The 27692-nt window shown below is 40.2% G+C and overlaps 3 protein-coding genes across 7 annotated transcripts in view; 2 read left to right on the top strand and 1 right to left on the bottom strand.

The window, feature by feature from the left end:
• The window catches only part of POLR3G (RNA polymerase III subunit G), a 28140-nt gene extending 18505 nt beyond the window's left edge, over window positions 1-9635 (top strand). Inside the window, exons 6-8 of the mRNA XM_080371349.1 lie at window positions 2432-2502; window positions 3371-3499; window positions 3980-9635. Of these exons, the coding sequence (XP_080227475.1) occupies window positions 2432-2502; window positions 3371-3499; window positions 3980-4066 (287 nt within the window). The 3' untranslated portion in view covers window positions 4067-9635. The remainder of the gene's footprint in view (window positions 1-2431; window positions 2503-3370; window positions 3500-3979) is intronic.
• Window positions 8843-13537, bottom strand: LYSMD3 (LysM domain containing 3). The gene is made up of 3 exons (XM_080371348.1): window positions 13414-13537; window positions 12971-13255; window positions 8843-10744 (listed from the first exon to the last, which is right to left on the bottom strand). The coding sequence occupies exons 1-3, from the start codon at window positions 13492-13494 to the stop codon at window positions 10136-10138; spliced, it is 975 nt and encodes a 324-aa protein (XP_080227474.1). The 5' UTR covers window positions 13495-13537; the 3' UTR covers window positions 8843-10135.
• Window positions 13538-13869: 332 nt separating this feature from the next.
• The window catches only part of ADGRV1 (adhesion G protein-coupled receptor V1), a 299412-nt gene continuing 285589 nt past the window's right edge, over window positions 13870-27692 (top strand). For 3 of the 5 annotated variants that reach the window (XM_080371328.1, XM_080371325.1, XM_080371330.1), the window contains exon 1: window positions 13870-27569. In XM_080371328.1, the coding sequence (XP_080227454.1) occupies window positions 27548-27569 (22 nt within the window). In that variant the 5' untranslated portion in view covers window positions 13870-27547. The remainder of the gene's footprint in view (window positions 27570-27692) is intronic. The other 2 variants (XM_080371326.1, XM_080371327.1) reach the window with 2 other exon arrangements.

The raw sequence follows: 27692 nt of genomic DNA, 5'->3' as shown, positions 1-27692 counted from the left end.
TGCATTGGCTTTTACAAGCCTAATTGCAATAATTAGCTCCCCAAGATCCAATGAAACCATAAATACTGATTTATTATTCATTGTTACATTAATGTGATTATTGTAAATAGAGAATCACTGATCACTGTGAGGAATTTCCCTTCTTTCTTTTGTGCTCGTTTCTCTATTTGCTCTTAAAAGTACATTTTCTTACATGATTGTAATGGCAAAGATCAGCTGGCCATCAGAATTTGATTGGATTTTAAAAAAGAGGTTCCTCTAAAAGCAAAAATCACGTGGCTTTAGTTTCTTTGGGGAATCCTGATGATACAGAGGCCGTACAAAAGTCATCTGACTCAGGTTTGTATATGGCTCATCAGTGACACTTTAGCTCTCCTGATACATATCTTTGTGGTATGTTGAAGAGAACCATCTCAGGTGGCACTTTATAACTGAGCGGAACAAAGGTGAGGGAGTCAAGAGAAGCTGCACTGAAATTCAGACAGGCTTCCTACCTACCCTTCAACCTGTGTAGATTGCAGGAGTGGTTTTGGGATCACTGCACAGTTACATGTGCATGGATGGCTTCATTTTTACACACCTCTCCCTCCCCCTTTCTGGTTTCCCTCAATGTTTCAACCTAAGACCTGACCACCGGCCTTCTCAGTGACAAGACTTTGAGTAGAATTCCATATCTCTCCCACACTTGCCCTGGGGCTGTGGACCACAGTAGTAGAGATACCTGCAGTGCCTGCCAAAAAAAAAATAAAAAAAAAAAAAAAAAAAAGGGAAGAAAGAAAAAGCTTGAACTGGGTTCAGCTCTTGTAGGGCAGCTATATGCATATGTGTGTGGCAGTCAGATGCATGCCTTTAAGCCCAAGTACTGCGAGAACAGGTATTTGGAGAGATGAGATTGTATTCCATGGCACCTCTGAGCTACATGGATGTGAGAAGCTGTGTTGCTTGAAGTTCTACTAACGATGGGTTAGTGTCTCTAACTTTTTGGTAAGCTCCAGAGACGCCCACCATTTAGGGAAAGATCTTGCATGCTGTTTTGATTTTAAGGCTGTTTGTTCTATACACTTTACCTCTAAAAGCCTTCAGGGGTTTGTGCAGAGATTACAATTTTGAATCGCATTTTCCACTTGTTTTCCTTAAAAGCTTACTTCATTCTGGATGTGTTTTGCTTTGAAGCTGTTTGTGTGTTATTACAGAGCAGCTTGACTCCCCTCAGCTCTCTGCAGTTCTTTTGTCACATAATCCCTTCCTAGACGTAATGCTGACATGAACTGAATGTTATTTATCACAAATGCTTTTGACAAAATACAGTTGTTCTCTTAGCAGCTCTTAGTGTTGTTCTGCTTCCTTGAGTATCAGGCCAGATAAAATACATAACCACATTGGGTTGCTATCTGCTCCACAAAGGATATCCCCTCCATCAATGCACACTGTTGTTCTTTCCGACACCACTTGGTACAGCCTAGTGTAAAAAAAGGTGCAAGTTACGTAAGGTAGCTTGTCCGAAGCTACCTTGTTCATCAGAAGCTGTATAGCTACACCAGTACTTTACAGAGGCAGTTTTACTCTGCGGAGAAGAGCTAATGTGTGTTAGGTACAGCTCTATGTTGTAAATTTTATGTGATCATGCTGAATACAGCAGGAGAGCCGAGACATGGTTACATGGTGGAAACGGGACATCCAGCAGAGCTCTTTAAATGCTGTAGCATCTCTCGCTCTGGAGCTCCCTGTTTCTCCTCAAACTGCACTCCTGGAATTGGGGCAACCAATTTAGGTTGCTGCAATTCAGGTAGCTCTCACCTGGGTACATGGAATGCTGGTTTTGACCTTCACTCCAGTGTACAGTCAAGTAGCATAATGAGGTTGGATTGTAGGGAGTAACTTGATGAAGATTATGTTAATGAGTCAAGGGACTAGGTGGAAATACACACTGTGAGCTCATTAGATGAGAGCCAGCTGTGATCTAAAAGGCATCTAGGTGCAATAACCATGCCTACTCTGTTGGAGCTAACGAACAGCTGTCTCTATCTGAAACACCCAGCTGTCATTAATGAGTTGCATAAATTAGTGACATTAATGAGGTTTTATCTTTTCAAGATGATGAAAAATAACAATTCAGATTTTGTTCTAGTACTCACATATTGTGAGTATGCAGGTAAAACGTATTTTGTGAAGCTGAACATCATACTTCGGCCAAACCTTTGGTCAACAATCTGTTCAAAGTGAATTTCAGACTGGCCCTGTAGGCATCACTTACATAAACTGGGCATTTACACTTCCATGAATGAGGTGGCTCAAAGTTTAAAGTAATTTTCATACAGATAGTGTGGGATTTCCATGGCATACTCAAGATGTAAGCTCTTAAGAGCCAGTAAAACAAAAGAATTTGTGTTCTTCCATATTCAAGAAATAATAGTGATGTATTTTATTCCAGCAGGTGCAAAACCAAAAAAGGCAAAAAGTTCTGAACCTAAAAGTAACCTCGATGTGTTGAAAAAAATTGAGGTAAGATGCGCATACTCTTTCTAAATTCTACAGTAGAATTTGCTGAAGCAAAATGAAATCTTTAGTATGTGTTTTGGTACAAACGGAATAACCAGCCTTTTTCTGGCCTTGTCTTGTTACTCTGACAGACAGCTGTTCTGCAATGTGGTAGCACAAGGGAGAGGGTAAGGACAGAGCCTGGCTGCGGAGAAGCTGTTGTCTTTGCCTCTCTTTGATTCTGAGCACAACTTTTTGATTCAGACCAGTTGTTCTTCGGCGGGTAGTGATGTAGCTTAATTGTGATCAGCAGAGCTAGTATTAGAGCTTATTGAAGGAGAAATGGGCACCAGAGCTTTTAAATGTATTGCTGTTTCACCAATGTTGGAAGTTAAACACTGTAGTAAATTGAGAGGAAAGATACAGAAAGAGAAACCTGGAAGGAAAGTCACCTCAATTTTGGAGGAAACTACCCACCGTGTGGGAATGGAGGCTTAAAGATGAAACAGCCTTCCATTTTTTCTCTTGATGATCCACCAGTTTTTTGGTGCAGATACCTTATTATGTATAGTATGGTACCGCTTTATCAAGTATGACATGGCCTTCTACTGCCAGTTATTCTAACAGTGGTAAACGGAACGGTAAAGGGAAATCATCATCTGAATTTATTACACAAGACATATTTTTTTAGACTTCAGGTCCAATGGCTAATGCTTGATGAAGTCAGTCATTATGAAGTTCTCACGTCACATCATGTTGTTTTAAATATTGACAAAAAACATGCACAGCTAGTCGTCTTGCTGTTAACTGCAGCATAACGTTTCGGTAGTGTGGAGGTTATGCTGTCACTCTAACGTGAGATTACCTTGTAAAGGAGATTGCCTTGTGACAGGAGTTGGAAAAGAAGGGTGATGAAGAAGAAAAATCTGAAGATGAGAAAGACAAAACAGAAGACAAAGAAGGTGAAGATGACGAAGAAGCAGAAGAACCAGAGGAATATGACGAAGAGGAGCATGAAGAGGTAAAATGTCAGTTTTCCTACTTAACACAAAGTTGGATCTCACTCATCGAGTAGTATGTTGGCTGTCAGCCAAAGAAATGTCCGTAGCTTCTCTTGTCACTGAAGGAGAATTTTAGCAAGAGGTGTTACTACATGAAATTTCTTCGTTCACTACATTGTGTTGTAGTTAGTTCAAGTGGGTGTTTTAGTCTTGTTACTCCCCAAAGGCTCTGAAATAAGGATTTTGCAAGCAGGAATGTGTCCTGCCACAATCAATACATACAGTTATTTATTTTCATCACTAAAACAGCGATGCCTGTTCTTTCATAGATATCAGAACTTCATTACAGTATTTCCCTTTTTCTTTCCCAAGAAAGAAGGAAAGAAAAAACTCCTATTACTGTTTCAAAACATGGATGCGCAACTGCAGTTTAAAGCATGTTTCTTTCATAAATCATCTCCACAGATACAGTGATAGATGTTTTTTTTCCTTTGGTTTAGGAAAATGACTACATTTCTTCATATTTTGAAGATGGAGATGACTTTGATGCTGGAGGTGATGACAATATGGATGAAGCAACATACTAGCTATTGTTGCTAGGTGGTACACTGCCGAAGCCTTACACTACTTGAAGTAGAATTCCAGAGGTAGGCCGAGTATTAACAGAACTAATGCTTTAGCTCTGTTGATTTTAAGCATACTGTCCAAAAACACGCTGGACAATTATTTTTAATTGTACTATGCTGTAAAACAGGATATGGGATCCTTTGTTTTGTTCTTTTGCCAAATGTTTTGCAGACATGCACCTTTTTAAGGTTTTCCAGAATGGCTTACTGATGGAGTAAGCTATATGCCACTATATTGCCTCTGCACAGAAAAAGAATGTATGCATTTTAATCAAAATTGTGCCTAAGCATTTGCACTAGTCAGTTCTATGCTTCAACAGTCAAATCTTGAGAATAACAGCGAAATTCTTGATGACTGCGGGGGGAAAAAAAAAAAAAGGCATGGCCTTTATGGACATAAGCTGCTGATTTGGAGCTGACTTCTCTGGAGGAGCTCAGGTAACTTCTGAATTCAGGTGACTGAAAATAATTGAAAATAAACTAAGCACTTTAATATAAAGTGACTTGAAAGTACCTTAGTAATATGGGCAGACAACATAATGAGAGTATTTTAAAGAGCTATTATTCTAGTTAAAAGAACTCATTAGTATTTTGGTAAAAAGGGACTGTAATATTAAACAATGGGTTACATTACCTTTATGAATCCACGTAAGTGATAATTAAGGGTAATTTCATTTAGAAATATGTCAGAATTTAAGACTGAGAAATTATGGAATCCTGGTTTTCAGCAGTGGCACACTGATGAGTGATGAGAATTCACCTGTCTCAGTTTCTCCACCTCTTAAGGTGATTACTTTCTTACCTCACAGCGCCGTTCATGTGAGATGGCAGATGTTACCTATCTGTGTAATTGTTAATGCATTTATTTACTTTCCTACAGAACAAACAAGACAGAAACTTAACAGACAGCACATCAATATTAAAAACAAAACCAAAAAACAACCAAACCCAACCAAATAAAAAATGTAGGAAAAGAATGTGGTGAAGTATTTTAATGCATGAAGTTTTAACTAGGAGAACAAGACAAGAATGCCAAGAATAGCAAAACCAGAACGTTTGGAAACATCAGTTTTATTTAAGAACCAACAACTGAGGTGTAGAAAACTTGTTCCCAAGATCAGATACTTGAAGAACCCAGTGACAGAGCAATTTCTGTGTCCTGTTGTCGTTTGATGGTACAAAGTATTATTGGTCTGTGTTACTATTGTTACTATTGATCAGGGTTGTTGGTTTTGTTTGTTTTTGTTTAACTTCTTAAAACATTCTGTTCCTGATAACTACTGCTGTTATCGGGTCTAATGAAAGAACAGTTTTAAACCAAATCCAATTCTTTCATCAGCAAAGGAAACTACGGAAGTTTCCCTTGCAATTTTGGCAGTTTGTCAAGCAGTACTTTACCTCATCAGTGACTGGAAAACAGTATTGCATTGTTCTATGAACTTCATATGCAGTAAGAATTTGTTCCTTGAGCTGTAGCTTTCAAGCGTTCTGATAAAATATGTATCAGATGTAAAGAAAATTAAACTAAAATGCTATGCAGGTCACACCTCAGCAGTATACCAGTTTTATTTTGAAGTGTTCATACAAATGTTTAATAAACGTTCTGCTGTACTGCACAGGATTCTCTGTTCATTGTCTTTTAACATCACACATGGCAGCAGCTGTTTCTTAACAGGTGTGCCTGCTTCTTGCATGGCATATACGAGACAGGTATCAACAAGGTAACCATGTTGAAAATTAAATTTGCATGCCGCAAGTGTTGTCTTCTGCTAGCTGTTCCCCCCTGTGCAGGGTGAACAGTGGGACTCCTAGCCTCACACAAGGAACGCAAACTGATGGCTTTTGCCAAAGGCAGAACTAGAAGATTAACACTGGAAAAGCATTACTGCACGACTTAGAATTTGGTCACAAGCTGTTGCTTGCTTGAACAGGTACAATACCTTATTTTGTAGCCGATGCTAACTCTTGAGGATGATGACTTACTTCATTCATCATACTGCTAATTGGAGAGACAATTACTTCCCTGCTGTACTGCTGAGAATTGCTCTGGCAGAAACTGGGTCTTTATGTGACTTTTTAAAAGGTGAACTATGGTCACCTCTATCCTCCAGCGGGAACCACAAAGTCTTAGGATGGACCCTCTAGCACTACTTTAACTATGGCAAATAAGGCCAGCGGTTATGAACGCACCAGGCTCTGCAATGATCCAGCTTTGTGCCAAGGCACTTCTGAAATGGAATGAGGTTGTGCTGTTCCAGAGGCGTAACGCTTGCAGCTGTCTTTATAAGCTGATTTAACGATCGCTTAGAATTCACTGCAAGACCATAATGCTGATGAAACAGACCACTGTTTGGGTCTCAGCAAACTCTGGGTTTGGACAGGCATATATTCAAATCCTATCTTAACAGCACAGCAGAACACCGCTGCTTCATAGAAGGCACTGCTTTCAGTGTGTGGGGAGATCACCCTTAGGGTGATCTAAGAACTTCGCTGATCCTTGCCTTAGCTTTTCATGGCTATTTCTTAATCCATATTTTACAGAACCAGCAAGTTCTCAGAACTTTAAGCAGAAAAATCTACGTCCTACAAGGTGTGCACAGGGTAAACCGTTAAGGCTCCAGCTAGATGCAAATGCTGTATGCAGGTACTGCCAACAAACTCACTTGTTGGCCAAGGATTTTTACTTCAGATCATACAACAAAAGTAGCCAAAACGCACACAAGTAATGGCCTCCTGTAATACACCATGCAAGGTATATAGAGCTAAGAATATTATTGTATGCACCACTTTCACTGCAGTCTAAAATAAAATTTTATTTTACGTATATTACTTACGTTCTTCTAAAAGCAGAGAAGTATTTAAAATTAAGACTTGCTCTTCATTCAGGATTATTTTACAAAGTTGTATCTTCAGCCTTTATAAAATAGTTATACAAAGACTATTTGTAACAACATAGTCCAGAATAAAGCACATTTAAATAATTTACATTTTACATGATCCAACAGTGCAATATGCACTTAAATTTAAAACCAATTTCCTGATCAACAATGTGTTGTAATTAATCTAAAACATGATTTGCCACTCAGTTGTGCTTTTTATTTTTAAGCAAGTCAGTTTCTAAAGACTTAACTTTACAGATTTTAACTTCAATCAGACTGAAGTTACATACAAAGCAGCCAACCTCTTTATTCAGGGCTGACACGTGATGATGTATTGCCAGTTGTGTTGTACTTTGGAAAAAGCACTGCAGATCCCTGCATCCTGCAAAAAACCAAGCCACCTGATGCTTGTAGATAACCAGTACCAGAAGCCCTACAATCCTGGAAAAAGACCTACTCTATCTTCTCATAAAATTAATTCTCTTAAATTAAAAATACGCTATGTGAAATATGCTGCATAATAAAATAGTAAAAACACACTAGGCTCTTGGTTAAGAGTATCGTACAGTCCAATGCAACAGCTATCCCTTTGTGTTTTTTTAAGGACTGCCTATCCTAGCATAAATAAAGGCCCATCACACTTGACGCGGTGACAAGAAGCCACAGGCCTTCCAGCACTGCAGAAGCCCAAAGTGTGAGCGATGCCAGAGAACTATTCTGCAGTACCACTGCAGGGCACAGAGCAATGGCTAACAACCCATCATCTCTCCACTTGCCCATCAACAGGATAGAGGCCTTCCTGAGGGAGTCACACCACAGCTGATGTTCCCTTCCATACTGATGTCAATTTGATGCCCATCAGCCCAGGTATGTGCAGTACATTAGGCCTATGCTGCATCACAATAGTTAATTCCATGTTCTTCACAATTTCTTAAGAAATGGGAGAATAGAAGTATTAGAAATTTTGAGGTTTCAGAAACAGAACGAAGGGGAAAGAAGCAAACCAGCAAATAAGCTTGCAGGAAAAAAAAGACACAGATACCAAGTTTCAGTCCTGCACAGAAAACATTTGTCTTGATGTGCCAAAGCTGTTGTCCAGACCAGAGCAAGTCACCTTCTACACTGCCAGCCATAGAGGCTGTGGCTCACTTCAGCCACCATCAGTTATTCTGCAATGCAATTTTTCATACAGCATGACCCAGAACTGGTACTTCAGTATTCATGCTTGTGTTACTGGCACATTCCTTTCATGGAAAGCACCAATTAAAAGATCTCTGAAAACAAGCGTTAGGCGAAACATGAAATTTATGCCTGTTCGCAATCTCTCTTCTCATGTGGAAACTATGAGTAGTTTCCACTGTCTCCACAGATACCACTTTGATCAAAGGGTTCAAGAGTAGCAGGTCACAGTTCACATACCCAAGTGTACAGCCTTTCCCTTTAAGCTCTGGCCTGCTTCTATTTCAGTATAATACATTAAAAGTTAACAGTGCATGCTCAATACACTGGGCATGCCAGTGGAGAGTATTTGTCCCACCTCCTGCGGCAATAGAAGCCTCCAGAAACAGATGGGGCGTGAGTCTTTACTTTCAAAATTTAAGTTGATAAAGCACTTTGGAATACCTCCAATACTTAGGAAACATTAACTTTTCCACTTTTTTTTTTTTTTTTATACTGTATATACTTACCAAAGACACTCAAAGGAAAGCTTATAACAGTAGTTTAAAGGATAGTGATTATTTTTCCATTTCTCTCTTTCCAAGTCCTATTCAATTCAGTTATCTTGGGCTTTGGTGAAAAATGGTATTTTGAACAGGGCAATGGAAATCTTACTCCACAAGGCAAATATAACAAAAAATTAAGAGGCAGCATCTCAAGTTTTTATTTAAAAATATTCTGAGTACACAAGTACCTTCTTCTTTCTGTAGGAAGAGTTCAGGGTGGTGGTTTTTTTTTGTTTGTTTGTTTGTCTTGTAGCATTTTCAGGTAGAAAATAAAAGAGGGGGAAAAACAAGGTTGTTCATGAAACCCCAAGTGAAACATTCAAGCACGGAGTGGTTGATGAATACACTACAATTTAAAGAACATGTCTGAAGCTGCAACTGGTCTATTCTGCTGCAATGTGAAGTTTCTTGCTAGGAGCCAATAAATCTCATTTGATGTTTTCTTGGAGATTTCAGGAAGTCGTCAGTGTTTGAGGTTCATGGGCACTCGATCATTAGCATACTCGTTGAAGAAAGGTCAGTCCTGCACCGAGATTAACTTGAGGGGGAAAAATCCATTAGCATGAGAACTACTGAAGCAGTCATAGCAAGGTGCCACACCTCTGCACTTTTGTACCATACACAGCTGAGAAGTGCAGTCCAGTCCAGTCAGTTTTCAGCAGGATACCACAAGGATGTGAAGTTTCAGCAATTCACTCTCAACTGGACTGTGTCGAGGCACAGTGTCACAGACACAGAAAACAAGTCCTATAAGCTTGGTGCTTATAGTGAAAAGCACTAAAGAATGCGTTTGACCACAGGCACAAGATTTGAAGATTCCAGCTTAAGTATTTGCTACTGCCTCTATAAAAGTCACTTTGGAAAAAAAAAATAAAAAAAAGAACTTCATAGTGGCAATTAATTATGGAATGATAGCTGTTTTTTTTTTTTAAAAAAATCTTACTCTAGAAGATTAGGAGAATGCAGTTTTAACTGACAACTGTAAACCTGATATTAAAATGTCAAGTGTACTATGCACTCTATAAATACTTCAAGATGTTTAAAAGTTAGATATCCCCAAATGCCCATTTTAGGGCTGTAAAACGTACAGTGAGATGCCTCGTGTTAATTTAAACTACATTTTTTCACCTCATCATTAATTAAAAAACATATGCCTATCAAAATAGAAAAAAGTGCAAAGCTTCAGAGACAATTTTATACCTTAATTTATATTCCAATCTTGCATAAAAATTGCCTGTCTCAGGCATATTCAGAGATTACACGATTCACAGAAATACCCTTGCACTGGAACACTGCCCATAAAGGTAGGTCACACATGAGGATGCATTTTCTCTGCATTCCAGATGCATTTTGCATTCTGTGGTTTCCCCTTTATCTAATGCTATCTTACGTGTCTATCAGTAACAGTTGCCTGGGGTTTTCTGTTGTTAAGGCTGAAGGTCTCCTTGATTATCAACATTTATAACATTTAGTGGATTTATCCCATTTTCTATTTGTTTCTGATGTGATGCTGCTGTGACAAACAAATGGGAAGATTCCATTGTAGAATGGTGACTGACATCTGCTTTCACTAGAACTTCATAATACAGGAGGTAAAAAACTGGAGTTACTATGCCAATAATCAACATAATCACTACAGCTGTCCACCATCCTATACCCCAATCTGCTCCATAGTAAGGATCCTTGCTTTTTTTAGTTTTACCATCAGTCTCAAACCCAATCTGCTGGGCTGCTAAGGCAGAGACGACTTCATTCAGATTCTCTCTCTTTGTGTCATTACACTTCACTATCTCTTCTATATCTCGATCCACTTCTTTTAAAAAGTTGCCAGCAGTCTCATTAGTAGAGAATTTATCAGGTGGTGACGTTTCCTGCACGTCTGGGGAACAGTGAGCAGGCCGGAGGACTGGTCTTCCTTTTGGAGAGACATGTGTTTCGGTCAACACACTGAACTTTTTCACTGGGATTTTGATAGACCTCAAGGCAAAAAAATCTTGATCATTGATAAGATTGTTAACTCTCTTGATATCTGCAACCTGAAAATAAAACCAACAGTTTAAATATCGAAGCCCCACTGAACCAAAACTCTTTATAAAGAGAGTACTACATCCTTGAGAAATACAATTCTTCCCTAATGAAACAAAGGCAGGGCCTTTGTTTTGCCTTTTTTTTTTTTTTTTTTTTAAACCGATACCCATTCAAACAATATAAAGTGAGGTCAGAGAGCAAATCTGAACAATGTTAAAGCAAAGAGGTAATTACATGGTTACACACCTCCTCACTTCAGGTAAGAAGATGGAAAGTCACTTAGGCAATTCAAACATATATATTCATCTAACGTATATTCATCTATCAGTGGCGACTGTGTGAAATGAATGGGACTTTACCTCAGTGTTTTCAAATTAAGTAAATTACTGTGAGTTCCCAACTAAACTGGCAACTTGTGAATAAGGAATATTAAAAATTACGAGCTTCCCATTTGTCTAGCCACAGCCAAGGTTTGGATGCTCTTTCTGCTTCTGGGGGTTGAAGCGGAAACCACCTCTCCTCATCAAGTCAGCTCTTCCCTTTCCCTATTCCTCCTTAAAATTAATCTCGTTTTGCTCTCAGGAAGTTTGGATTTGAAGTCTAACGTGAAATACTCTGCAAAGATTTAAGTGTCCTTGGAGAATTAGCAACTTCGTTCTGAGACAGTACATCCCTCAACATGGAAGGCACAGCCACAGACTTCACCATAATGAAGTACTTTAAAATCAGTACTTTTTTACAACCCGGTAAGCACTCAGGAATTGTGCCCGTTGTAAGACACACAAACAGAGTACCCGAGTTCACATTCTTCCTGTCCTCCTGAGGAGGACATCTACCTCAGGAGAAGTTACAGACAGAAAACATGGTAGTCAAGAGACCCTTGTTGCTTTGCTCTAACTACTCCACTTATAACACAGATATAGCCAGAAACAGTAAGGTGGGGCCATCGGTGCCTACTGCCTGCACTAAACTTGTAATGTTAAAAGGTGTTCCAATTCCTGTGACAGTGTATTTGTTACGTGTACCATGCTGAATAATCAGATGAGCGTAGAAGATGGCCAAATGCAGCATTTACCTACCCCTGGAAGCATTCAAGCTGGACGGGGCTTTGAGCAGCCTGGTCTACTGGAAGGTGTCCTTGCCCACAGCAGGTTGGAACTAGATGATCTTTAAGGTCTAAGTTTCTGTGATTAGTGATTCCAGCACAACACAAGTTATATTTTCTGCCTGTAGCCCTGGCCTGCTCTTCCATATTCTTGCTGAACTTCCAGGACAGAGCACAACTCGGTTATCTTTTATTTCTTATCTGAGGCCTGACCTAGGAAACCTGCTCAAAATACCTAATTGTGGTGGCTTCTGAAGCCAAGAATTGGTTAAGGAGGCTAAAGTCTGTCATAACTATGAAGTAGTTATGTCAAGATTGTGGTACCTAAGCTCATGACAGGAGGTCCCCAATTCTGTTTCTGCCTGAAGAATGTGATGACAGCAAAACTTCCATAATACGGATCTTGAATCTGACCTCTTGAATTAGCCCAGACAGTCCACCAACATGCACAGCTGATTTCCTCTTAAAACTGGATACACGCAAAGGCTAACATTAACCAAGACAGAAGCCTCTGCCTTAATTAGTAGCCGCCAGCAAAAGTACCAGGCAGGGAAGGACATTTGCTAGGCTAATTTAACAACTTTTAGCGAGGAGAAGCAGCGAGTTCTGAGCACCAGAAGGGAATGCTTAGGGCTTGCAGGCAGACGGGGTGCATACAACGTGCTCATGCCGATAAACACTTGCGCAATTCAGCAGAACTTCAAAACAAAACTACACTGAGTTTTTCTGTCCCCTCCCTTAATGGAATTTGGGCTCCACGCAAACCCTAGCGGTGGTTCAGCAGTGCCCTCCGTATCGCTCAGCCCGACAGGGACAGGCGGCAGCAGGGACAGTGCCCAGGCGTGGCTGTGCAGAGCCTAACTTTGGCTGTAACGTGTCCGCCCCAGGCAGCGCCACAAGCAGAGCCATGCATTTGCTCCTTACGCTTACGTTGGCTTTAAGGGAAAAAAACCAAACCCAACACACTACGGAACTGGAACTCGGCAGGCTCTGCGCTGCGACACTAACGCTCTGCCGTCATTACTTATTTTGTTTTTACTTCTGAAGAGCACGGCGCTCCCGACGCTGCCTGCACGGGCGCTAAGCACGGCCGGCCCCGGCGGCAGGGCAGCCCGCGCCTGGCACTTACCGAGCAGCAATACTGCAGCGCGATGGCGTTCAGTGTGTCCCCCTCCTGGATGTCCTTCGTCAGCAGGACGATGTCATCCAGCCTGTCCCTCGAGGCGCTCCGGCGGACCTTCTCCCTGCCCCGCGGCCGCAGCTCCGTCACCTCGCCCTCCTCCTCGGGCCCCTCGCCCTCCGCGCCCGCCGCGCTGGCGAAGGGGTGCAGGTGCCCGCCGGCGGGCGGCTGCGCTACGGCCGGCGGCTGCAGGCCACAACCGGCGCCTCTACCGGCCATTCTCCGCGGGCGGCTCTACGGAACAAACCGCAGGCGTCGCGTCCTCCGCGGGGGAGCCCCACACCGCCCGCCCAGACCCCTCCCGGCGCAGCGACCAGCCGGCCCCGCCGCCGACGGGAGCGACCAGGCCGGCCCGGCCCCGCCGCCTCGCTGCTCCCCAGCGGCCGCCCTACCTGCCGCCGCTCCTCATGGCGGCCGCCGCGCCACGTCCGCAGGGCGGCCCCGCCCACAGCGCCGGCCGCGCGCGCCGCCATGAGGGGAGGCGGGCGGGAAGGGGCCTGCTTCCCCCTGAGGGGCCGGCGGCTGCGCCGCCCCGAGCGGCTTCGCCGGGACCCCCTCGGGAGCTGCGGGGCTTTCCCGACACGGGGAGCCGGCTGGCCTGGGCTCCCGGCTGCGGGAGCTGCCTGGGGCCGCGGGAAGGCGCTGCCCGCCCGGCGGCAGGCTGAGGCGGCCGGCCTCCCTCCTTCCTGCGGCGGGCCGGGGCCCCGGTGGCGGGGCAGGCGGCTGTCCCCGCCGGCGTGCGGCCGCCCGGGGGGGGGAGGGCGCGGAGGCTCGGAGGCGAGAGGCGGCGTGCCGAGAGCAGGTGGGCATGCTGAGTCCCGCCTGCGAGGGTCCTTGTGGGTGCACTGTCCGTACCGATCGCCTTGCCGGAGGAGCGGGAGGCTGCTCGGTGCCAAGGCTGTCACCTCTTTGGGCTAGTATCATTGTCCTTGTAAGAGCCCCTTTTGCCTGTGGCGGTTCGCAGCGCCTCTCCAAAATCTGTGGCCTTTTAGTCCTGCCTGGTTCTGGTGCTGCTGCTCCCTCAGAAGTTGCCAGGTGGTTTCTTTTTATCCCTTCACGCGTTTCCCTCCTCTTCAGGACCAGTACTGCAGAGATGCAGGTGTTAAGCCCTTGCTGAGATGTTCTTTTCACAAGAGAAACCATAAATTAAGCCTTGTAGATACTTCAGCTTACTTAACAGAGTCATTTTCACTATTAAAGAACTGTCAGCAGCTGTTGCAGTTGCTGAGGTAAACAGGAAGACTTACTGGTCTGGTAAATTTAACCTAGTGTGGGTTTCTTCTGACACAGCCTTAGAAGGAAATTTTTGATTACAGCAGGAGCAAGTACAGTATTTCTTACAAAAGGTGACAGCTCTAAGGTTAGGCTGAATATGTTGGGACACATGGTTGTATTGTTGCTGAAGGGAAATGTGGTTGTGAGTCTGGTCCCTCAGCAAATTACAAATAATTTTAAATAAGGGGTGGGTTTTTTGCTTTTTGTTTTTGAGCCCTGTTATATGATGTTTTCAGACTTTTCTGAACAACCAAAGGGGTTAGAAATGTGTTTGGTGTTAACAAAGGCAGATGTCTTTTATGACTTTAATTCTGAAAGTGAAATAACTTGAGTATGAAGGCATAAATGTGAAAACTAGTGATTGTGTAGCTCTGTAGAGAGTCACACTTCACACCACTGAAGCTGAAAAAAATTGAGGCCGTGTTTCCAGGTATTGTAAAATAAGCTGTCAGGGTGCAGTGTGTTCTTGTGTCTCAGCTTATTATAAAAAGTAAATATATATATGTATATGTTTCATATCTACCCTAAAATAGTGCTCTGTTATGGATGAGGAATGGATCTAGTAAAATTCAAGTAATCCAAAGGTTGTCTACATGCTGCCTAGCCAAATAACAACAAGAAAAGCAGTACATTTCAACATAAACGTTCTGTCCAGAGCATAGAAGTTCTGTGTTGTAAAGTAAAGAGAAAGTTTGCACAAAAGAATATAAATATTATCAGGTGCAGAATTCGGCAGTAAGCATAAAATACGAGCTGGCCAGATGAGGCAGGCCTGCTTGCTGCCCTTTGCAGAGAAGGATGGAATAGTGGTAACATGTAAACAGGATTTCCTTCTGGCAGGAAGTTGGGTAGTGTAAGTTAATTTTTAGGTTTTCTTATTCTGTATTTGTTAATGGCTGTAGATGCCAAGTGTAGTTAGAATTCCCTCAAACCAAAGTTCCTTACAAGTCAGAAGACTCTAAACCATTTAGGAGTCTAACTAGGGATAATTCCTTTTCTTTCAGAGTAATTCATAGCATCTTCCCAATCAAAAACTGCTCAGAAATAAGTCTTCTATTTTTTGTCATGGGTCAGATGCACGGCTTGTGCTAGTTAACATAGCTGCACTTGAAGGTCTTAGATACAGCCTTGCATAGAAGCCGCTCTGTAGCAAAGACAAGCCAGGATTCTCAGATTACATGACAAATGTGTGAACATATTTTTAGAGGTCCCAGAATGTTTCTGTGTATTTCTGGGGATGGCAAAATGCAAGTAGATTGAATCTTTCACCAACTGTATTTCCAGCAAGAGCAATGTTGTAGGTGACTGAATTAATTTCCCATAAACCCTAAGTTTTTTGTGGGATCTCAAGTTGGCAAAAAGTAATTACAACTTAGTGAATGAGAATTCCATCTGTTAAGAGGTGTCATGCCACATCTGGCAAAGGATATCTGCAGCACCGACCAGTTTTGTTTTGGTTTTTAAAGGAAGCTTTCAGGAATAGAAGTGAAGCAACTGTAGTTGTCTGTGCTGGGAAACAGATGACTCAGACCCTATTCATGCCGTTGAAAGACTTTTATGAGACCCATCAGAGCTGTGGGTGGACCTGGAGAGGAGTTTGGAGGCAGACTTCATACGCAGTGATGCCTGCAGCAGTGTCTGATGATTGTCCCATCATACACCACTAATGACATACTCTTTTGGAGGTTTTCTTTAATCTTTGGGTGGTGAGGCTGCAGAAAAGGTCAGGGTAGGGAATTTCAACATTTCTTTTATCTAAAGAGGTGTACCATCAGGTCAAAAAAGAACTGCTGAAGCAGCACTCTGCCTCAGAGGGGGAAAAGAAAGTATTGGAGTTTGCTTTGACCCTGCTACACCCCTGTGTGTAACCATTTGTAACTAGTGACATTTTCCCATCAATAACAAAAGGGTATATTCCAAACTTGATGAACAAGACTGGAGCTGTATAGCTCCCATGAATGCTAATAGGAACACAGCCTTTCTCCATCCCCATGTAAGTTACTTTGCATATCCTAATAGTGCATTCTCAATGAGCGAGAGGGTCAGTGTTAATCACTCCACAGCATTCCAAGAGCAGGGATCTCTACCCCATTCCCCTTGGTCATGTTCTATCTAGTGTGGCTTGATCAGAGCTAGGAAGTTAGGTATACACACAGGAATATTAAAAAGATCTTAAGGAATTAATAGAAAGTAACTGTAAAGGAGATGTTGGAGGGCTGATATAACTTGTTAATAGTAATTTGTAACTAACTAAATAGATAAATATGTATATTCTTTCTGTCTGGAAGTTGCACACATGTCATGTGCCACCACTGTTTCTGTAAGCCTTTAAGTCATTCTGTGATTACGGACCGCAGCGCTAGATTTACATTTAGATAGCTAGTACCAAGTATCTAAATGTATATTTTAATTGCTTGATTGACATGGTAAGCTATGACTTACTAAAAGATTCACACAGAAATAAATATAAAGCCTTTGTCTTTCTCTGCTTCCCTGCTTAGTACTTGGGAATGGTGCTAAAATTGTAGGAAACTGTAGTGTCAAGGTAGATCTGCAGCTCCAATAGAATCCAAACAAAGTGTGAAGTTATTAAGAGCAGTGTTTGACTTGAAGATGTGTTAAGAGGCAGTAAGAGGGGCTATTTATAAACTATAAAAGTATGCAGGAGGCAGATAATGCTAAATATGCAGACACTTGCGGAGTAGTCTGTTTTCCAGGGGAAATATTTGCGTGTATACATTTAACTGTAAATATTATAATCTGGACCTTGAGCCTCAAAACTAGCAATAAATCCTTTTTAGTTGGCAAGGTTCCAACAATTTCACTCTAAAATGGGTTTAAAAGGACTAAGAAATTTAATTGTTTCGTTTAGTATTGTTATGTTTTTAATGAGAGTGAATGAAAATTTATCTTTGGATTGAGACTGTTATTTCCTGATTTCATATTTCAGGTATTTGCTGCTTACCTTTGGCTACTCAACATGAATTGGTTACTTTAAAATTTTATTTAAATTTATTATGTATTCATAGTAGAAATATGCTGTGTACCTTCCATAACACAGCCAGTAGAGTGCATTGGTTGTTTGGTGTTTAGTTTTCAAAAAATCTGTAAAGATCTTTGCATTTGCTTTTGATTTATGTTTTACTTTGCTCAGCTGAGGTATCCTCAGAATAAGAAAATCTACCAGTGAAACCATTCAGTTATGGTAAAGACAGTATGCGAAAAAGGAGTATAGGCTCTTGAAAATTTATTTCAAGTTATTCACAGATGGATTTTGCTGTAAGAGTCTGAATTCCTATTCATATACTTGTATTGATGAATAAGAGTTTCTGTCGTGTGATAGCTGAAGTTCTTTTTTAAAGATTGTTATACATGTTGTCCAATTTTAGCTGGATGAATATGTAATTAAGTCCAGGAATGGCTGTTATTTTTTGGTATGTTTTTCCTGAGTAAGTTAAAGAATGCTTTCAGTGCGCTTTTTTTTTTTTTTTTTTTCTTTCTCTGAGGGAATTTTAGCACTCAAGTAATCAAGTCTTTCACTCAGTTTTTTTTTAGATGAATTAAGCATTCAGTGTTCTTAACTTTTCCTTTCTGCTTTCTCTAGCTCTCAGGTTTTGGAAATTTGATTTGTTTGCATCCTCTGTGGGTTTCAGCATTGTGTTTAAAATGTGGACACCAGAACTTTATGGGGTTTCAAATACTCACCCCATGAGTGCTACATACAAAGGTAAATGATTCCCCCATCTCCGCTACTTGTCACTAACTTAGTGTTGATGTATCTGAAGATCACACTGGGTTTTTTTCCCAGGCATAGCATCACATTGGACACTTTAACAGTGAGCTGCTTCTCTTGCTACAGCTTCAGATGAAAATGATCCAGAAGATCATTTGTAAGGTATAACCTGTATTTTTCCTTTGTTCAGCAGTGCTTAACTAAAAATGACTTGTTCTAATGGAAGCAGGTTAACAGGTGAGCCATCACCATAATACTCTAATTTCCTTTCTGCTAATATTGACATCACAAGCATCTTGTTGTGATTTTTGTATTTATGAGGAAAGAGTGTTGAGGAGCAGCAGATCTATTTGTAACCCTTGTTGAACTACATGATAGAAATATTTTCATTTCCTTATAATGAAATTTATATTTTGTTCATGATCTCTTACTGGAGAATGCTGCTTGAGCTATACCCACTAGTTTTTAATCCATTTTACAGCATTGCACTGCTTACTGGCATTGTACTATGTCTTTACCATATGGTAATGTGATTTAAAAGTAAGTCCTCCAGCTATTCAGTTCTGTTACACCGGCAGAATTACTGTCATTCAAATTTATAATCTTTCAGAATTAAACAAAATTGCACTGTTTGTATAAGATCACATATTTATTCCATTAATTTCTTTTACCTCTTTATAAGTGAAATCCCTCATCAGCCTTTGCATTGTTTTGGCTGGGTTTGCTGTCAAGCTGCATTTATATATCTAAACTTCCTTTTGTATCTTTGGAATTGATTAGTACGGGCATTTAAAATATGGTTATTAAACTTGTCATTGTCTTGCCAGCCCAGTGGTTTTCCCTTATGTCTTTAATCTTCTGTGTTTTATGCAGTGTGATTTAAAATGGCTGCTCTCTCCCTTTTCTATAATCTGTATACTGATTTATTTTTTATTTTGTTTCTGACTGAATTTTTACTATGCTATTGCACCAAGATGCATGTTTATTCAGTTTTTTTTCTTGATTGTAGAATACTGGCTTTTTGGCACTCTCGTAAGCTCTTCTTAATTTTGGAAATAAAAAGCTTAAGGATTTTGATAGTTTCCCTACCACAAGAAGGAGCTGGATGTTATATGGTGTTTTTTAAGTATTGGGATTTCAGCTGAGGCAGAAGCTTTCTTTGGCCTCCTTGGTACCAGTAATTCACCCTTACAAGCCCACCAGCATGCGAGTTTTTACTGCAGGTGTATTTTGTATTGGTATGTTGCTACCTATAGCTACAACTGACAGAAGCTTTCACTGGCAAAGAGTCCTTTGATGTCATTCCACTGAGTGGGAAAGTGCCCTTATGCTGGCCCCGATACACACATGCAATCATGTCAGCTCTGCAGCCTCTTCTTCTACCCTTCTACTGTTCTTCCCACGTGAAGAGAGGCCTATAGGCAAGCGAGGGTGTTGTCTGGAATATCCTAGTATTACTTTCATCCTTTGTTTTAAGCTCCTTACAGCTGGAATAGTGGGGTATGCCGAACAGCTTTCACAAAAGGGAGAGAGGAATAGCAGAAGGGAGTGGAAGCAGGAGCAAGGAGGCTGTCATGGTAAAAGATCTGATTCAGAGTCTTGAAAAGCTTTAATATGTGAGCAGGTGTGGCATTCACAGCCTACTATATTGATAAGTATTTGAACTGTGTATTTAAGATGCCTTCAATTTTCATCTGTAATGGCATGCAAGTGTAAATGAAAGTGTTGAATTAACACTCTCTGCTCCTGATATTAGGAATGGTACTGTAATTGTAAGCATCTTGCTATTTTTGCTTTAAATTTTTCAATATAAAGCTGATTTTAAAAGAAAGAAATATTCACCATGTACTATAGCTATTTGCAATCTAGAATATTTATCAGTATATAGCTTAAGAAATGGGTTTTTTTTGTACAAAACACGCTGGTTTCAGTTTTGCCTTTATCTTTGTAATTTTTAGATAATTATAGCATATTTTATCAAATATGAAAGTACTTGTAAAATAAATCATCCCATTCAACTTTTTTTAGCATTTAAGGTCTGATTGCAAATGTTCAGTTATGACATAAATAAGAGAGTGATCTAGTAGACATAGAAACTCTTTGATGGGAGCATTTTCATGAATTTTAAAACAGATTCCCTCCACCCCTATTTTCTTACAACTTTTGTCTTTCTATTTGATTCAGCTTCTATACAGCAGAATGTTTCAGAAACCTTTAAGTTCTTTCAGTGAGTATCAGGCATGTTAATGCAAATACATTATGAGTAATCCCTCCATAAGTAGGGACAGTAACATAACCCACACGACACCAGTAAAGTGTTTACAAGCTATTAATATGCCTACTGTGACAAGATGTATATAATGGGAGGCAACAAGGAATTTGTTTTATTAGTTTTCTTCCACCCTCAAGTAATAAATCTTAAAAGCTTCAATATTGATTCAATGAAATGAATGGCTGAATCGTTCTGGAGAGTCTCTGACAAGTGGACAAATGCTTCCATGGTTACATTGTGCTATGCAGTATGGTTACTGAGCTTTGTTGGTTTCCTCCCTTTGCCATTGAAGTAAAATAACAAACCACAGGGAAGCACCACACATGGTGGGCATAAACTGGAAACAGCTTTAAAAAATGAAGTTAGCTGATCTTACACACATTTTAAACAATATGGGGTTTAATGATTTATACTGTATACCCTAAAGATGCATTTCAGTGCTTTCTCCTTCATATATCACTTTCTCATGGAAGATTTTTATTTCTTGTCTGAACCACCTCTTGCTTTTGATTTGCAATGTCATAAATTTAAGAAGGCTGTGTGAAAGTGTGTTTCATGGTAGTGTTATGTGGGTTATGTTTTTCTAGGAATATTTTTATAGCAAGTGACGTTACTGCATTAATATGGCCTTCTGCAATACCTAGATAATGAATAACAAATCATGTATAGAACTTTTATGTGCAGGTGTTTTAGAGTGCTTTGCAGTATAACATAATCAAGTAGTTTGATTTTGCATATAATGTGCTCAAGTTTCAGGTGTCACAGGGAAGAGGGAGACAATAAACACGTAACTTCATAGACATCACATTTAAAAAAGATAATGAAAAATAATGGTTTACAGTTATTTCATTAGCTTAAAACTGTTGCAGAGCAAGCATTACATTAAGAGAAGGAAATTCTGAAGGCCTTAGATTTTGTTCAGGACAAAATGTAAATGAAACTGAAAGCAGATGTATTGGAAGTAGCTGCATCTTTTTCCCTTGCAGACCAACTCTGAGAAGAATGTGTGTTATTCTCTGCATTAGCAGCTGTCAGGTTCTTTTTCCTCTACATGCTTGACAGTCCCCAGGACCACTGTCTTACCATCAGAATGCTGAGATGTTCCCAGTGCCCCTTGGTAGATGCAATTCTACATCAAGGATGGATACCAGGATTCTCTACAGCCAGGACAATAAATTGATAAACATGGAGGATAGTTACCTCTGAGACAGAAATTCTGGCCTTACAGCTTTCCATTGGAAGCTTACATTTATTGTGGGTACTTAATTTTGCATTTACTCAAGTAATAACTCTGGTCTCAGGGGGAAAAGTAAGCAACAAATGAATAAATGCTTCAATGCTTCACTTAAAGAATTCCAGAAAAGAGTCAACTCTTCAGGTGGAAAACATAAGTTACTTGTGTTTCCAAGTAGTTTTTCTCGTCATTCGAAAGGAAGAAAACACAATCCCTATCTGTGAATTGGGAAGGCAGATGAAGTTGTATGCAGCAGCTGGAACCCTTTTGCTTTTGTCTTTATTAGCCTGAAATACTTTTTGAGGACTTTGAAATTGAGAGCAATCTAGATGTAAGGGAGAGTTCTTAATCTTTATATTTTATATTACCTTCAGAAAAATGCTCTTTTGGGTAAGAATTGTTTTTGAATTTACAGTATCTAGTGCTTGACATGCTCTGAAGGTGTGTGTTTTGATGGATGTTTTGTGAGAAGGCTTCTGATTTGCTGCATGCTATCTATGTTGCCAGTGACATACCACCAATGAGGAGCTGGACAGACCTGATTGAAAGAAACAAGACTGCAACTTTATTTAGCAACAATAACTGCATAAGAGGATCAGGCAGACAATTCTTGCCAACTTCTCATCTTGCTGTTTCTCCATGTGACCTACAAGGCAGTAAGAATCCACTGTGGTTTGAAAGAGGCCACTGAACACTGTAAGACCAAACCATCTCTTCAGAGGTGGCATTCTTTTTGTGTCATTATAATGACATAAAATGACAGAAATTTTGTCATAATTGCACACTAGAGCTTGATCAACCAAATCTGAGATGCCATAAGTTGAAACAAGTTATTTTCTCATTAATTTGTTCAATTTTTGACACTTGAACATATTAACATTGTCTAAAAGTCATCTCGTTTTGTGAATATTCTCAAATGTGTAGCTAAGTTCAGTAATAAAAAGTTTATGATTATATGAATAGCATTTCTGCTGTAATGTGTGTTAAAATATAACAGCCTTTCACAAGCAGATACTAGGGAACATTTACTTTTTTCCTGATAATAGGAATACTTCATTTATTTCTGTTAAAAGCTCTTTTTAAATATTAACACCAGCATACTTTATCAGTGTACAAATAAGGAGCTCTACCATAATTAGAGGTTAACCTTTGCCAAGCTGATCACAGGAAGCATATGCAAATTAATATTTTTCCATTGAAAAAGAGCACAATATGCTTGGAAGTTCTAATTTTGCAGTTTCTTAAATCCTAAACATCTCTGAAAAATAGAGGATCAAAACCTGAATTTTATCTACATACATATGCACATCAGTCAGTCTGGCTTAAACCACTGGGTCAAAAGCATAATACTCAAATTCTATCATTCATTGTTCTCAGATTATTCGTCCTGTTTGTCTGCTTTGTGCTCCTTCTTGCATGTGTTTGTTTATTCATCAGGAAGCTATGCAGTAAATTCAAAATTTTAATATTGAAACATTCCCAGCCCATCCAGAAGGGTGTGAGCAGTTCAGGAAAGAGAGTAGTGCAGATGCCTGGTACTACTGAAGAGGCATTGTGTGACACCTGCCAGTGGTTGTGCATTTCTTCAGCATGGGGTAGCTGAACAGAAGTCTCCAGAGGGTGCAGCTATATGGCAACAGGAAAATGGTCAGAAATCTCATTTCACATTTTGAAGAACAGACAACACAAACGTGATGATAAGCTGCTATTGGATGGTGGTCAGAAGCCTAGTAATACAGGCTAGTCAGGCTCTGAGGTGATGAACACACCTCTATAAGTGCTTGTGGTGGTTTGTAATGTTCTTAAAAATGGTCTGTCTTGCAGAAACAGTCACCACCATCGATCATTGTTGAAAGAGAATCCAAAAGCTACCAAATCCAAGTGAATTTCTTGCAAGAAAATCAGCTGTATCTTGTCAATTATTCTGTGAAGAGAGGAGCAAGAGCAGCCTCAGTATTCTGCTCATACACTAGAACTAATCAGAACATAGCCTGACGGAAGTTACGTGTTTCTGAAGTGTTATGTCATATTGGAAGTGATTCACTGATAAATAGGAAAGAAGTAAAGTTTACTTGTGTGTATTTTGATTAAGGGTTGATCTATGAAAGAGCTATCTATGTGTGTAATATTCCTCATTCTGAGTAGTTCAATCTGCTTCAGCTGAAGTACCGGAAAAGTTGACTGATAAGGCAATGTGGACATCTGTGCAAGACCAAAATTTAAAAATTCTCAGAATCTCCTTGTTTGATGCTTGGAATAAGTGATTAGCCCATAGTTTTGAAGCTTGGATGCCACATGTGAAAAGCATTTATGAGTGTTAAGAAAATTTTATGATCAACATTTATTTTTGTTTTCTAATATTAGTAGATTAAGATTGCAGTACCTGTGATTGAAAAATCATGAGGCCATCATACAACAGAGCAATCTTCCTTATGGAAACAAAAATGTAAATAAGAAGAGAAAATACTCCCTTCTGATGCCCCTTGGATTTTTTTTTTCTTGCTCCTTTAAGTCCTGCTTTCTTTCTCAGGGATTTGTTCTTCTTCTGACTCCCTCTTCCCTGGTCTTTCCTTTCAGATGATGCCAACAAAAGGAAAAGGCAAGATTTCAAAACAAACAAACAAACTAGAGGCCATTGATTCTATTGCTGCTGCTTTCAATATTGGTTTACTTGCAGCAGAGCCATTTTTAACTTGCAGAGTTTTAATGAATCCAAAACAAAGGAAATCCAAACAAACAAAGAACTGAGGGGTATACTTAGTACACCTTATTTACTGCTTTGGTTGAAAAGAGAAGTGAAGGCTGACCTGGAGGCATAGTTCTGTGCAATGCCAGATCTATTGTAGGTCCAGTACCAGGCCTGATTGTTTATCCCTGATGTTTGCAAGGGGTGAGAGTGCTGTGTGGGCAACATGCTGGGTTGTTAAAAGTATGTATGGAGCGTCCCATGTCAATTACCAACAACCTTCCAGCCAGCTGAAGACCACCATTGACAAAAATCCCATGGGAGCTCTGTCTCATCCTCATCTGTAACAAAGGGAAGCACAGGACTCTAGAGTGGTATGATGATAATGAAAAAAAAAGTAATTGAGAAATCCTCAGGGGTTGGGAGAAAAAATGGAGGTACCGCATGTTGAGTGGGAGAGAGCAGCAAAAGCTACACTCATTTTGGATCTGAATGTAGTTTTGTGGAAAGACACCATGAAGACAGCCATGTGAATCTGTGAGCCCAAGTCTGAGTTCTGACTTTTCCTGTGTTTTCTAGCACAGTAATTAGCAACATTTAATGTGCTCAGGTCTGCTTAACTGAGAACTGATGACTAAGGCAACCCTCTGATACTGAGCAGCTTGATAGCTGTTGGTGGGAGCCAGACCTCCCACAGAAACTGGATGACAAAAGGATAACAGGAAGTATTTTATCTAAGCTGAAACAACATTACAGAATAAGTGATAAGAAGAATTTTATACCTCAAGTACCCTTTCCGTCTGTTGATCCAGAGAGGAAAAACAATACAGGGTCTAGATTGTGAGGCTGAGACAGAAAAATAGTAACCGTATGGTGTTGAAAAACATACTACTTATCTGTCACACTCATAAAATATGTTCTGTCTAATGTAAAATTCAGCAGGTAATAGTGTGGGCCTTTGAAGGACTGCTTCTTGCTCTCTTTTCAGTACAGAAAAACTGGAGCTGGTGCATGGGAATAATGCATAATAAAGTCTTGATCAAAAAATGTAGATAATAATACAGATTATTGTACACATCTACCTGAATTCTTTTTAAGTGCACAGCATGGCTTTTTGGAAGAAAAAAGAACACCTGTGTTTTTGAAAAAGAGAAATATTTTATTATAATGTTTGGTGAGTCATTCCAGTGGATTATTTCTTTCACTCTTAGGATCTGGAGTAGAATCTGATTATGATGTGATTATTGATGTGCACTTTTGTGTCTGCATGTTAGGTCATCTATACCTTTATCTGGTATACTGCAGATTTTTACTTACCAACATTTCTTTTCTCTGTAGCTGTATACAGAGTAAATCCAGAGACTGATCTTACCTGACATTACCTAATGCCATTATCCAAAAGATAGGCAGTAGTCTAAGATAGTCATTTGGACTCCCCATTGAGTCAGAGAGGAGAAAAAAGCACTTCTTAGAGGTAGTTCATCCCATCCTACTGTGTGATGAGGTTAGACTGGAGGCTGCAATTAGGTGGAATGCTTTCTAGTTTTGAAACGCTGCTTGTCTTTTAGAAGTAGAATACTTCTTCAAGTCTTTGAGTCTTTTACTAAGTAATTTTTTAAACCTTTCATAATTCTCTAGCATCTTTGCCTTTTCCTGTTTGTTTACATTATTCCTGAATTGTCATCTCTGTAATGCAACACAGTATTGATGCGGTGTCCAGGCTAATGCCTTCTCAAGGCATAGTCTTCTAAATCCTGTCTTTTTTTTTTTTTTTTGCCCTAATGCTTCTGCACTGTATTCCTTCCTTCTATATGCAAAGACTGTATTAGCCTTAGCAGAATCAATGCTTCCTCTCTGTGACTTCTATCAAGCAGTCTCTGTGATTGCTTTTTCCATATGTTCCAAATAATTTAAAAACAAAGCAAAGGAAACTCATTTGAAATGCATGACTTCTCAGTAAATTATAGCAAAAGTAAAAATCATTTTGCTTTCATTTGGGGCAGGATTCTATTTTGTGCTGAACATTTCCCTCCACCCTTTCTGTGAATGTGCTGTCTGTGAAATAAAGCTGGGAGTATTAATATCTAAAATGGCTAGAGTTATATTTGGAGTTGTTTCTAAATACTTAAATGTTAATCCGTATTAAAATAGGCATTTACAATAGATTCTGTGTATTCAATACTAATAAGCAATGCAGGAGTTTAAAAAATGTGCCTGTCAGGTGTCATGTTAGATGCAAGTTGCTTGTTACATTACTTTTGCATGAAGTTGTGTCAGAGGCATGATATTTTTGAGCTGCTTAGGAGTACTGTTTTGGCAGAACAGTGTGAGGGTTCGGGACCAAAAAAAAAAAAAAAAAAAAAGACAGGATCCAGCAAACTCAAAGTACCTGGCATGTGGTTGTGTGCTTTGTAGACTAGGAATGTATTGGCAGTTCAATTTCCTTGGAGTTGGAGTCGATGCTTTTTAAAAATTTGATAGAATGGTTTCAGTTTGTATGAGAGTGGCAGGGAGTGTTAATGGATTTTACGGGATTCAGCCACATGGTATTGTGCTACTGCTGCTTCTGCAATAGCATTTCCACTTTGTAAAATCTAGTAGCCATCTCACAGGTTCTGGAGATACAGTGAAGCCTGTGTAAATGGGACGAAGTGAAATTCTCTCAAAATTCAGTATTTTCTATATCTTGGTGCTTAGATGTATCAACATTTATTGGATAAGTAGGAGTTCTGACACTTGTTTACCATTGGGGAGATTATGGGCCAATACTGGGAAGATCCAAGTGCCACCTTGTGTCTTTGTATCTCTGGCTGTTGCTCAGGATTTGTTTGAAATGGTGGTGACCATAAAATGTGAATTTGATGTTAGTTAGAGAAATTACTTAGTCCAGAACACTTATCTAGCATTGGAAGTTGTTTCTCCCTGCTGAGCACTGAATAGCTAGCTGTGAATTAAGATGAGCTGCATGTCTTGGTGCAACTGGGGACTTGAATCCAAAATCTGTCATAATCCACTAATAAAACCTGCCAGTTTTGCTGCCTCCAGTAATAAAACAGTGTGGTCCTAGCTAAGTGGAAGAACTGCTGAGGCAGACTCGAGCGGCTAACTCTATCTGAACGCCAGCAGTGCAAGGGCAATTGCTGGGGTTGAAAAAAATTTTGTCCTTTTCCATCCCACCCCCTTTTATCTTCACAGCAGTAGGAAGGCAGCAGGAGTCAGGAGAGGGAGGAGAGTGTGTGGAGCGGAGGGAGGAGTAGGAGAGGGGAATGCATAATGCGTGAGTGACAGAGAGCGTGCAAGCGGCGGGCTGAGTCCAGAAGACGCGGATGTCCATGTCCCCGGGTCTAGGTAGGTTTGCTGTCTCGATGTTTGAAGTGGTAGTTGCTATGGAAGCATCCTGTATCAGCTGCAGAGGTGTTCACTGTCCAGCTCGAGGGTTCTGCCAGCAGCACCTGTTGCAGCAGGGACAGG

The sequence above is a fragment of the Falco punctatus genome, assembly GCF_963210335.1.
Source record: "Falco punctatus genome assembly, chromosome: Z".
NCBI classification, from domain to species: Eukaryota; Metazoa; Chordata; class Aves; order Falconiformes; family Falconidae; genus Falco; species Falco punctatus.
This window is presented reverse-complemented; position numbering and strand designations above follow the sequence as displayed.